Below are 12951 nucleotides of genomic sequence, written 5' to 3' on the forward strand. Positions count from 1 at the left end.
TCCTGGAAGGCATTTTTCTCCCCCTTAGAGGTTATGCAGGTTAAGAAAACTGCTAAATATCCAACACTCATTGCCCATGGATATTAAAAGACAGGAGTTTTGCCAATACAGTGAACGAGACTTTTTTGTGACACGATTTATAGAGTTTATAGATAATAATCCATTTTACGTTTTAAAAGATTTCTTGAGAGTCAGCACTGAATTGCAGAAGGGAAGGTAAGTGCCGGTGAAGGCTCATGATTGTGACTATGATTGCCAACAATGACAAGCCCTCCCCAACAGCAAAACAAAGCCACGGGAGCCCTGGCAAATTCATTCTTCTGTAAAGCTTTCCCATGCATTCATTGTAGCGGGAGTACTGCCTCTATTTTTTAAACACCTAAAAGATTACTTCCAGCTTTATTGAGGTGTGATGTACACACAACATTGTATGAGTTGAAGGTGTCAAATTCATGGCTTTGGCATGTTTGTCTATTACATTTGTATGATTACCACCGTAGCACCTTGAGCCGGCACCTTTATCCCACCACATAATTATAATTTCTTTTTTATTGTCGCCATTATTAGATAAAATGACATGATTAAAATAAGTAGTTTGAGTATTTAGAGGTAATGTAGTATTGTCATCCAAAGCCCAGGCTCCAGAGCCGAACCTGGAGCTATGTGTGAGCAGGGGCTGTGGCCTTTGACTTGCTCGCACTGTTAAAAACCTACTTTTGCTTTTGCATTCCTTTTTTGCAGGCCTCACCTATTATTCTCACTAATAGTATCGATATTAAAAAATAACGATGGCTAAGAATAGTACTATAATAGAAATGTAATTTAAATATACTACCAAATCTTTACAAAATCTCACCCATATTAATGGTAGGGAAAGAAAGGGAAACAAAATCAAACTAAAACATTATAACAGATTTTTTTGCTATCAGAGTGAATAATACTAACCACAGGAAATCACTACCAACTTCTTTGTCCCTGTTTTACGAAACAGCTTTCTATACTTTATTCTGGTGTTTAAGCCTAAAGGACAAGAAGGGCATCCAAAAATATATATATAACCTAGAAACATTATAAATGCTATTATAAAACAGCAGAAAGAGACGGCTATAGAGTTTTCCTTTGTGGTGTGCTCCATCTGTTCCGAAAACTTGATGGAAAACAAGACAATGTTGGAAATACTACATGAGTTTCTTACTAGCTGGAGCTATTTCGAGACGTTTATAACATAAATAGACAGAGAAGTTTACTAAAACTTCCTTTTAAGGACGTCCACGATTCAGAGCGTTATTAAGCTGCAAATATCAAAAGAAAGTCTTTCTAAGATAGCATTTAACAGTACAGAGATAAAGAGGATCTTGAGCTTCTGCCCATTCTTCACTATCCCTTTCATGCTTCCTTTTCTCTCATTCTGAAAGGGCTGCCATTAGTTTGAAAGAAAAAAAAAAATGTCCGGAAGGCAGCCCATGAGCATGACATAGGAGTTCCGAAAACGGGTTAATTCCAGCACAACTGTCAAAACGACACACGGGAGAGCTAATCAGGGTGAAAACTATTGGTTGTGCTTTAGGAGATTACTGGATGTTTCTTTCAAAGCTGTAAATTCAATCATTTAATTGTTGTAAATAATTCACTGGCAGGAAAACAGCTGTGACTCTCCGTCTATTTATGCCTCTGCCCACAGGCCATTTTTCAGACTGAATGGCGAAATACAGTCTTACAAACTCTTACACCATAAGAATGAAAGTGGAATATTTCCACTCACAATAACTGTTTTCTGGGGTACAGAGTAACTTCTCTCCTCTTTCTTTATTTTTGCAATAGTTTGATTTATGAGAAAAGGAAACAGATCTGATTTGCAAATATAATTAGAAACACTTATTTCTTCCAAGTCTGAATGTTCTGTGGTTTTAGTTAGCAAGGCTTTTTTTTTTTTTTTTTTGTAGCAACAATGAGAACCAAACCATATTTTCAGTACAACCACCAACAGCCGCCAGGAAGCCAACTTACTTGTCCTTTCTTCCAGCACTGCACTATCTCCTTGTCCGTGTTCTTGCCCTCCAGGGCGGCTAGCTGCTGAGCCCACGATGTCAGAAGCACACTGAACTGCTCCAGGGCCTGCTCCAGTTCGGCCACTTGGCCCGAGAACTCCTGCTCCGAAAGGGCCATTTGGCTCACCAGGCTCTCCAGGCTGGTCTGTGTGTGCAGCACGCCGTCTTCCCACTGCTTCCAGTCGGCGCGGAGGGCCTGCATCTCTGAGTCCATGAGCTCGCCCCCACCGGCCGTTGTATTCTGTTTCACTGCGGGAGCCAGTGTCTCCACTCTGCTCAGGCGGCTTGCCCCGGTCTCTCTGGAATCCATCAGCTCCTGCGATGGAATGTCACCATGGTAACCGAGGAGGCTGAGTCACAGCAAGTTTCCAAATATGTACAGAGGGGGGACCCCATCCTGCTGGGAAGTTTTAGCAAGTGTGCCACAGGGAACCGGAATCGATCCATCCACCCACCCCTAAGTTATAACAGCAGATAATTCTCATCCTTAGCACCAAGGCTTGTGGCAAAAAAGTAAACTGTGGAAATCCCAAACATCCTGAAACAGACGAGACAGGGACCCTGAAAGCTGGCATTGTCTGAATATGCAAAACTGTTCTGGTGGTAACTTAAATATTTGTCTATGGTATATTGCTTCTGTAAATATGCAAACCCATACTTCTCCCTACATCAGCGATTTTCAGCTTCTTTTTATCTCATGATATGCATAAACTAATTACTAAAATCTGTGGCACACCAAAAATATATTTTTAGCTGCTCTGACAGGAAGATAGGTATATCTGTGATTCATTTACACCAGACGGCTATTGCTGTGTTGGCTGTTGTCATTTTTTTTTTCTGTGACAATCTAAGGGAAAAGAGGTCAGTGTCCCTGACTAAATAGACAGGTATGACATGTTTTAAAACTTCTTGCAACACCTGGGTGGAAAATCGCTGCTCTCAACTGACGGGCAAGGGGACAAGGAGCACAGCGGGGCTGGGCTTTGCCCGGGGTCTCTCCCCCATTCCCTGTCGAACCCTTAGATCTAGATACTCACAGTTGGCTTTCACGCGTGATGTCCGAGAAGTTAGAGTTCAGAGAGTATCAGGTGTCGAAAATCAGTTTCCCAGTGTCCTCCCCACTGCATCATCCCCGTTTTCCTCGGCATTAAAATGGGGTGTCTCGCTATCTGCCATCACTAACTCCACTCACCCCGATTTTAAATAAATTAAAATAATCATTTTAAAGTGTTTTGCAAAGGCTTTTACATGTATTCCCTTGTTTCATAGTTAAACTCTTTAAAAATATTGCATGAACATACCCACCCATGTATACACACACACACCCTCATGCATACATGCATTTGGATTTGAAGTCACCTGCTCTCAGTGGTTACCCCCAGAGGTGGGCAGGGGTGACCCTGAAGGACACCGGAGGCGCTTACTTATTTCCCCTGGGGCTTCCCTGCGCGCACACGCCGGCCTACACCCAGGCCGGACCCGGACTCAGAGATGCTTCACTTCCCCCTTCCCAAACTCCAGTTGCTTTCTGTCAGCAACTTCTCCCACATTTCCTATATTTTTTAATTATTTTATAAAAGCTTTTTTTTTTAAAGCATTTGGCAACCCAGGAAGCAGCCTTGTAAAGGCATTGTCTTAATCTTCTCCTTTCAACCTTTCAAAACGCTAGTCTTGCCTTGTCATCTCTGATTCCACCCTACCACTCCCAAAGCCACGTGACTAGTCTCGCCCCTCCCCGTCTGTGGGAATAGCTCAGTGGCTGCTGAATAGCCTGACTGCCAAGTCCAGTGAGCATTCTTGATCCTCCTCCTAATGGCTGCCTCTTGCTGCTTCTGGGGTGGGGGCCTCCTTCTCTACCAGGGGGATTAGGGGTGCCACACCTTCCTGGTCCTCCTCTTATTTCTCTTGTTCTCCCTCTCCCTTTCCAATGCTCTTCTGTGGCCCCTTAAATGTTGGTAGTTTTGATTCTGTGCCCCTCATTCTGCTTGCTTTATATGTAGGTTTCGGTGTCATTCGCTCTGGTGATTTCAACTACTGATCATATGCCGACCATTCCAATTCTGTGTCATCAATCATCAACCCAGTCTCCTAACCTGGATTCAGGCTTGAACATCCATTTGCCTCCTAGACATCACCACCCAGCAGTCCAAATTCCATCTGTTCACAATCAAACTCCTTCTTTTTCCCGCTGACTATAACCCGTCTCCTCAGCCTACACTTGTTTTTTGTTTTTTTCGAAGGGATATAGCTTTATGGACTCTGGGTAATGTCTTGACCATCACTCTTGACTTTTAGTGCATTATCACTCCCTCCATAGCCAATTAAATCACTCATTCACCAAATTCATTGGATTTTGTATGTGTCAAGCACGATGCAAAATCTTTGGTGTGCATGATCTAACTTAGTCCCCAAAATTACTTTATGAGGCAGGTACTATGGTTATTCTTATTTTATCAGTTAATACGTTGAGGCTCGAGACACCATGTGACTTGCTCAAAGACACAGGTAAACAACCAGTAGAAGCAGGCTGCAGCCCTGGGGTTTTGGTCCCAGAGCTTGAACTCTGAATGCATGGCGAGCTGCCGTTACACTTAGAAGACTATTTTACAAACATCAGTTTGCGCCTCATCATTCCCTACTACACAGGGAGTTCCCTGCGGGATCCACAACACTGGCTGCACCAATGGGTGGAGGGAGGAGGACATTGAAGTATTACTGAGAAATACGTTATGCGCCCTCATTTAAAACCTCACAATCACTATAAGATTCAAATAAGATTAGCCTGTAGAATGAAATCTTCACATTGTCGTTTTTACTGTTATTACCATTATCATCATCTATTGTTTTCATGGTTTTTATGATCTGATGTCCAGAGATTATGGTACAATTTGAGCTTTAAATTCCTGACCACAGTTACACTATGGATACTCAACATTTCCTCCTCTAGCTAACCATTAAGGATTTCATCACTGCTTAATTTTTAGATTAAAATCTATTACTTTCCATGTGAGGAAAATTATTGCAATGTATCATAATATTCAAGCCACTAGAAATGACTAAAATTTACTAACATCTCTAGTTCTCTGAGTTGTGTGAATTTTTTTTGTTATAAGTTGCCCTTATGGGTGATAATTTTAATATTCTTTAAAGTACTGATTTTCATTATGTTGTTGTACTGTTAGGAAAGCTGAATAAAACATCTAGAATGACATATCCAAGTTATTGTTCAAAAGCCTTCAACTAAGTTATTATACATAATTTTTTTCCTTTTGTTCTAGAAGAAAATACCCAGTTTTGTCAGCATTCCAGGCTGGCGTATATTTTGAATTGCCCCCACCACAGCAGTAAGCACATTTGCATGGAGAAGCATACACAGACAGTGCTTCATTTGCTCACAGTGCAAGCTGTTTGGAATTCCTTTCCCCCCTCTTGTTTATGTTTAGAATTTATGAGGTGCAAGGTAATAAACCCCAACAACAGAAGAAAACATTTTAAGTAACAGAATTAAATCTATAGAGTCTTTATAACAAGAACCAATGAAACAGTGAAGTTACAGTATCTGTCCATTTTCTGACCTTAATTTTAGACAACTTTTTCTGGGTGGCTGATGAATCTCCAGACATATCTGACCACCGATTAAGTTCTTCCTTTGCCGAATGGAGCCAGTCTGTAAATTCTTGCACTGCATCCAAATACATTAGATGGTCCTTCACAATCTCTTCCACTCTCCTCATTTTCTCCTAGAAAACAGGGAAAAGGCTACTTTAGCAATAGTCACTGCTGAGAATATAAAATTGGACAACAGTTTAATATATTTTTTAAAGATTTTATTTATTTACTTTTGAGAGAGAGAGAGAGAGAGAAGGGGAGGAAGAAAAAGATAAACATCAATGTGCAAAAGATACATCAATTGGTTGCCTCTTGCATGCCCCCAAATGGGGACCTGGCCCACAACCCAGGCATGTGCCCTGACTGGGAATCGAACCTGTGAACTTTTGGTTTGCTGGCGGGCATTCAATCCACTGAGCCACACCAGCCAGGGCTGATATTGGTTTTTTAATGATCTCAGAAAACATCATTCTAACTCTTGAAGTTTCTGTGTGTTTAATGTCTTAAAGTAAAAATACTAAATCTTAGACTAAAAAGACTTGGAGGCTAAAACCATTTTTCCTATAATTTTACTTTTGCCTAGCTTTGCATAAAAATCTGTGCTTAATAACTGGTAACTAACATCTCTCATTAATCCACTTAGTAATAATTATTGTAACAATCCTTATCATTTAAGAAATTATTTGTGCTGGCTGTATGTAATACATTGCACTCAGCATATTAAATGCATTTGCTCATTTTATCCTCACAACAGCTCTGTGATGTTGTGATACTTTTATTATCACCGTTTTATGGGAAAGGACACTGACAGAGGTTACAGAAGTCAAGGAATGGGCCCAGGGTCACACATCCAAAATGTGACAATGTCAGAATTCAGATGTGTGTCTTACTGATTTTTATTTTAAACACTACTAAAATAAAATTTGGAAAGCAAATACATATGTTAATAATTGTTAATAATGCAGAGTCCCCAAAAGAAAAACTTAAAAAAAGTAAAAAAAAAACACCCTCTCCCTTCTTTTCTTTCACATTGTCACAAATATACAAAAGCAATTGTGAAGGAAAGCAAAGATTCAGCTGGAGAATTGAAAAACATCTTCATATTACATGAAGGAGCCTTCATCTCAGAGAACAGAAAAACGGAGTTTGTGCTAAGATGAGAATGAAACAATGTTTTGTACATGATTGAAGCCTGGGGGGTAAATAGACTTGAATTTGCTACAATAAATATAAGTAGCAGCAAAAGATAAAGAACTTTTAAACACTAATATTTGAGGTTCCACAATTTTTCTCCCCCAAATGGGTTGACTAACATTCTAAGCAGAGAAAACCATAAAATGCAGAATAGCAAACGTAATCTCAAGAATGCAGACAGGAAAAGTTCATGGACGTCCACAGGTGAGAAATTATCTTCATGTAATATGTGTTCACTAAATGTACCAATAGGGTTAGAGCAGCTAATTCCCCAATAATTCAACCCACAGGGTAGGCTTTACCTGAGCCTTGAAGTTTTTTCTTCAGTAGAAAACACTAACCTTGGCAACGGTCATGATATCATTAAACTGTGATTTCAGTTCCTCCTGAGCTGTGTCCTGGAAAGACTCGTCCTCCGTCTTCTGGTAGAGCTCCCTGGATTGGGAGGACAGGCGGTGCAGGGCTGCGGTGCGGTCCTCCCCTTCAGAGACGATGGACTGAAAGTGGTCCAGAAGGGAAAACTTCTCTTTCAGACCTGGCTGCGGCGTCAAGGGATGTTCCACTTTCTGATCTACTGATTCCATCCACTGCTCCAACTGGATTTTCCACTCCAGGTAGTCATTCCACTGGCTAATCACAGACTCTAAAGTACTGGAAAGGATATTATGAAAATAAGTTATCGTGACATCTCTACCGGAAACCAATTAGCAGGGCATTGCATCCATGTAAGCTTTCTTTTTTTTGTTGTGCCAATGTTAAATAGTTTTATGTAGGACATTGCATCTTCCACTTTACAAGTTCCTTATTTCCTTTCCGTGTGTACATATGCCACATTCAAGCAACCGGAACTCTCAGTTATTTACTATACAGCAGCTCCACTTTAAACACTGCCATGGAATTTGCTACACATTTGGGTCCTTCAATATTTTGTGTGGAACAATGTTAAATCTGTGCTCAAGGCTGGCTTAGTGAAGCTCTTCGATATTGCATGCTGCTGTAAGTGGTGAGGGTGCCGTGTTTAAGTGCCAGGAGTAACACTACTTCTCTGACCCACAGCACAGTTTCTTCAAGGGAAAGTGAATGGATGTCAAAGTTTAAGTGAGATGTTGTAGCCATTTATGCATTTGGAGATTTGTCTTCCAAATGTCAGTGTCCTAAAGAAATAAGCAAAGATATGTGTTATGTCATTAAAAATCAGCACCGGGGCATCAGTTCAACTTTAACGTATCCACTCTTCATTTTGGGGGGCTCAATTTATCTTATTAAAATCAGATGGCAATTATTTATTGACTGGAATTTAAAATTTAGGGTGATCTTCCCAGCTAAATAATGTCATTAGATTGATTTTCACTCAGGGATACATATTCACAACATTTAGTGTTGAATGGATGAAAGGATGAAGGCTAAATATATTTATAATATAAGGAATATAATAAAAATGAAGCCCTGGCTGGTGTAGCTCAGTGGATTGAGTGCAGGCTGAGAACTGAAGCATCGCAGGTTCGAATCAGGGCACATGCCTGGGTTGCAGGCCATGGCCCCTAGCAACCACACATTGATGTTTCTCTTTCTCTTTCTCCCTCCCTTCCCTCTCTAAAAATAAATAAATTTTAAAAAATCTTAAAGAAGAATTTAAAATTCAGTATTCTATCAAAAAAAAAACACAAAAAAACTCTCTCTCTAAAAAAAGAAAGAAATATAATAAAAATGTAATAGTCAACCAAATAGCTCTCTAGGTAGTCAAGTAAGAGGCTCTTCTGGCTGGCCTTCTAAAACTTGAAAGCACGGGTGTCCAACCTTTTGGCGTCTCTGGGCCGCACTGGAAGAAGCGTTGTCGTAGGTCACAGGTTAAATACACAAACACTAACGAAAAAAAGAAATCTCAGTGTTTTAAGTAAATTTACAATTTTGTGTTGGGCCGCATTCATAGCCATGCTGGGCTGCCTGCGGCCCGTGGGCCGGGGATTGGACACCCCTGATTTCAAGCAGTCAGCTTTAAAACGATTCTAAACTCATCCTCAGTGGCTCCTCTTAGCTTCCCGGGTATACAACCCTATAATCCTGGAATTACATCTGTGGGAAATGTACTTTCAGCATTTTCTCAAATTGTTTTCTTTTCATCAATAGGAACCTTATCACACATCCTAAAAGTCGTATCTTTCCCTCAAAGAGTGTTCTAGAAACTCCAAATAAATCTCACCTCCCCAGGAGCCACCCCAAGCCTTGGACTGTTCTACTGTCCCACAGCACCTTACATGGCAGTGAGTAATTGCAGAGTCTGCTGTTTTGTTTTGTGATGGATGTTCACCTTTTATTTATCTATTTCTTTTGATCACAGCGAGCACACACTTCTTTGGTGCTCTAGCAGTATCTACAACTTTCAGAACATGGCTCCTGGAAGGTATTTTCATATAACTCTGACTGACAGTCATTTGTCCAACAAGCCAGCCCGATTGTCTGCGCATCCTCCGAGAGGAGGGAGGAAGGTGAAAATCCTCCACTCATAACTATAACTGCGACAACGCCACCCAGGCTAACGGTCAGTGTCTTGTCTATTTCCCCAGCAGCTCCTGGGCAGGGCTTCTCCACCGGGACTCTGCAGGCACCCTGGGCGGCGGGCTGACTGTTGCTCGTGTGAGAGTGGCCTATGCACTGAAGGACGCTCCCGCTCCTGGCCTCAGTCACTAAACGCCAGGGATGCCCCGTCCCCACGGCAATCCACCCTCCCCACCTGCCACATTCCCACAACCCCAACGTGGGTGATACGGCTGTGGTTTGAGGACAAGATGTATCCTTAAGCTCCACAGTTGCCAGCAACTTAGTTTCCCTTATGTTTCTTTAAAAAGTGAAAACAGTAAAGTTATTCAAAACCACATATCCTTGCTTTAATGAATGGAAAAGGTGCATTCTACTGAGCCCACTTTGTATACAAAATTCCATGAGAAATATTATGGGAGATGTAAATATTGCACACACACACACACAACAGACAAATAAAAACCAGTCTTCGCCACTACAGAAAATACAATCTAGGCAAAGACAAGGAAGCGTAGAGCTAGTGAAAATAATACGCTTGGTCAGTCCCCCACAGGGTACCCTCGGCACTGCTCCGCCATTTTACTCAGCCCCTGGGTTTTATTTGGGCAAAGAAACCCTAGAGAGGGGCTCTGTACCTCTGAGCACGGATGGAGGAGCTCATGACGTTGGCCCACGCATCCGTAAGGGTCTGCAGCTGAGTCTGAATCTCCTTCTGGCCTTCTTTGTTGCTGCTTCTCAAGGCCTGTTCCCCTTTGCCAATGGCCATATTCAACTTAACTTCCCCTTCTCCTTTCATCAGGAGAATGTCCTATCAAAGAAGAGTGAATACGTGTCAGCAGAAATAATAAAGCCTTCTGATACTTTTTTAAACAATGATGTTTCCCATGAGACTCAAGGTAGATAGTACCTTGCTCACCTTGAAATGAAAAGAGCAACAGCAAAGTCTAGATCCTACTGCAATCGAACACTTGACCAAACTAGATATTGGGAGTCTGGGAATACAGGTTACCTCCAATTTAAATTCTTGGATAACTCCAGGTTACTTGCCCAGGCATTGCAACTTTACTGAAATTTAGTTTTAGAGTACAAAAGGAATTATTTTGAAAATGAAAGCATGCTTGTCAACAACCTAACAATCCCTCACCTCCATTGCCTGGCTAGGGCCTGTCTCCAAGGTCAGTATCATTGACTGCAGTTCTGGGCGGGTGGTCTCCTCTGCGCATTCCACACGCCGCTGCGGGCTGCACCCACCGCCCCGACGCACATGCTCTACTGCAGCTAACAGTTGCAGGTGGTCTCTCCCACCGACTTGAACTCCTAGGAAGCCAGGACTAACTTTTATCTTTATGTGCCCAGCACCTTGTATATAGTGCTTGGAGTCAAGTAGGTGTTCATTTCATAATGTTTGTTGGAGAGTTACTAAATGAAATTAAAAATTCTTTTAAAGCTATTAAAACGAAAACATTCCTTTCCTTTATCTGGGGGAAAAAAGATCCCCCCCAAATCCTTTCTGCCCAATGTCTCCCTTTCACCCACACTATCCTCATTTAGAGGGAGAGGCTCACAGGATGGTTAGGACCCAGCTCACACATTTGAGAACCTAATCAAGTCAGTGTTCAGACACGGTCAGTGTTGGGCCGGCACCGCACGTACCTGTATCTGTAACAGCCGCTTTTCCACGCTGTCTTTGCTTCCGACGGTGCTGTCGGCCAGGGCCAGCTTGTTCTGCGCGTCCTTCACCCAGGCCCACGTGCTCTGCAGCGCATCCTCCAGGGCTTCGTGCTCCTGCAGGGCCACCTGCAGGCTCCGGAGCTTCTCTTTGGTCATCCTGACTAAGTTCTGGTAGCTGGTGAGCAGCTGAGAGCACAGGCGCCCCTCCTGCCCGGCCCCGTGGCCTTCCTCACCGAGAAGCTGCCCTCTCTCGGAGAGCTTATCCAGAGACTCTCTAAAGAAAACAGAAACAAAGAAATGAACTCGGACAGTCTGGAGTGCTAGGGAGTGACAAATGATTGTTGACATTGGAGCAGTCACCAGACAAGAGCTCATAGCTGACACGGCTTTAACATGAAGAGCGTGGGGACTGCCCTAGCCACCTGTTTCTCCTGGGCTTTCTCCTGGAGCTCCTGCCCATCGAGGATCCGATTCAGTCCCTGCTGTGCCTAGATCCAAGCCCAGGGTATGACTAGGAGGGCACTTCAGAAAACGACCCAGCCCCTCCCTGGTCCTGGTCCTGGTCCTGGTCCAGGCTCTAAGCATGAACTGCTTGCTGACACCCCCCCAGCAAGCAGTATGTATAAAACTCTGCTGTTTTATACGTACACAGAGGGTCCTCCTTGGTGAGCACCCTTCTGTTTGCTTCTGCTTCTTTTCTAGACGCCCCTTTCAGAGCTCAGTGCAGGCATCACATCCTCAGAAAGCGTCTTGAGGAGTCTGGAAAGGGCGGGCCGTGCAAGGCTCCGCCTCTAGGCACCTTCTGCCCCTCCTACACCCTGTCTCAATGCACAAGGCTTTGGCCTTCCTTAGAAGCCTGGGCTAATACAATCATCTCATGTCCCCAGGATCCAACACAATCTTTCCCAGAGATAAAATGCAAAACAAGAAATTCTTTCAAAAGGCCATTGTGTGTGTGCGGAAGGGTGTCATTCTTGTATCTCAGGTGCCTGCTCATCTCAGTGTGGAGTTATGTTCATTAGCTCAGGGGACGATGCAATCACACGCGGCTGGGCTGGGCTTCACCCTGTTGTACAGGTTCTGAATTCCGATCAGCACCTCTATCAGGAAACGCCTGGACACCAGCAGGGAGAGTGCAGATGTCTGAGCACAAACCTCCGCGAGTGCTGGAAAAATGACGCACAACCTGTCCCCTACAAGGTCCCTCTGTCTCCCTCTCTTCCTGAGTAGTTACTGTGTATACGGCATCCTGTGGGTCTCTGTGAGATACATGTGACTTACACACTATTAGATCTACTCAAAAATACATTTTTAATTCTTGGAATCTTTTTGGGAAGACAAGAAGGTGGCCAAAGTGATGACGTGAGTTAAATAATAATTCCAGGGAACAGATACCACTTGTTATTCCAAGAATTGCTTAATGGATGATAAAAAATCAATGAGTCTCAAGTCTGGGATATTTTTTTAAAAATACAGAGCATCCCCTCCCCTGAGATGTATGTACTAGGAATATTATGATGAAAAACAAAAACAAAAGCAGCAAGCAAGTCAGAGAAGTTGGGCAACCCAGCTGGGGCACCTGAGGGACCAGTCCTGGGATTGTGCAGAGAAGCAGTAAGTTAGAAGGAACCCCAGAACAACCACACTAAGGACTCAGCATCTGGTCATGGAATATCAGAGAGTAACAGTGCAAGAAGAATGTGTCAACTTATTTTAAAAGATTAGAAGGAGGAAAGAAGTAGGTCTGGTCATATTACATGTTACCTAGACAAGATCCAAAATTTTAAAAGCAAAAAAAAAATGAAGTGTAACTTTCAGAAAGTTATAGAATTAGAATGATACTATTATTCTGTTAATTCAGCAAATATTTTCTGTTTTTCTGACATTATAC

General features: G+C 42.6%; 1 protein-coding gene across 10 annotated transcripts in view; it reads right to left on the reverse strand.

Annotated features, from left to right (window-relative positions):
* The window catches only part of SYNE1 (spectrin repeat containing nuclear envelope protein 1), a 410287-nt gene that overhangs the window by 210844 nt on the left and 186492 nt on the right, over positions 1-12951 (reverse strand). For all 10 annotated transcript variants that reach the window (XM_045842725.1, XM_045842724.1, XM_045842726.1 and 7 more), the window contains 5 exons: positions 11043-11334; positions 10025-10197; positions 7193-7502; positions 5624-5788; positions 2008-2364 (listed from right to left, as the gene is read on the reverse strand). In XM_045842725.1, coding sequence (XP_045698681.1) covers positions 2008-2364; positions 5624-5788; positions 7193-7502; positions 10025-10197; positions 11043-11334 — 1297 coding nt within the window. The remainder of the gene's footprint in view (positions 1-2007; positions 2365-5623; positions 5789-7192; positions 7503-10024; positions 10198-11042; positions 11335-12951) is intronic.

This window comes from Phyllostomus hastatus, unplaced genomic scaffold (assembly GCF_019186645.2).
Source record: "Phyllostomus hastatus isolate PE091 unplaced genomic scaffold, TTU_PhHast_1.1 phas_contig_40, whole genome shotgun sequence".
NCBI lineage: Eukaryota > Metazoa > Chordata > Mammalia > Chiroptera > Phyllostomidae > Phyllostomus > Phyllostomus hastatus.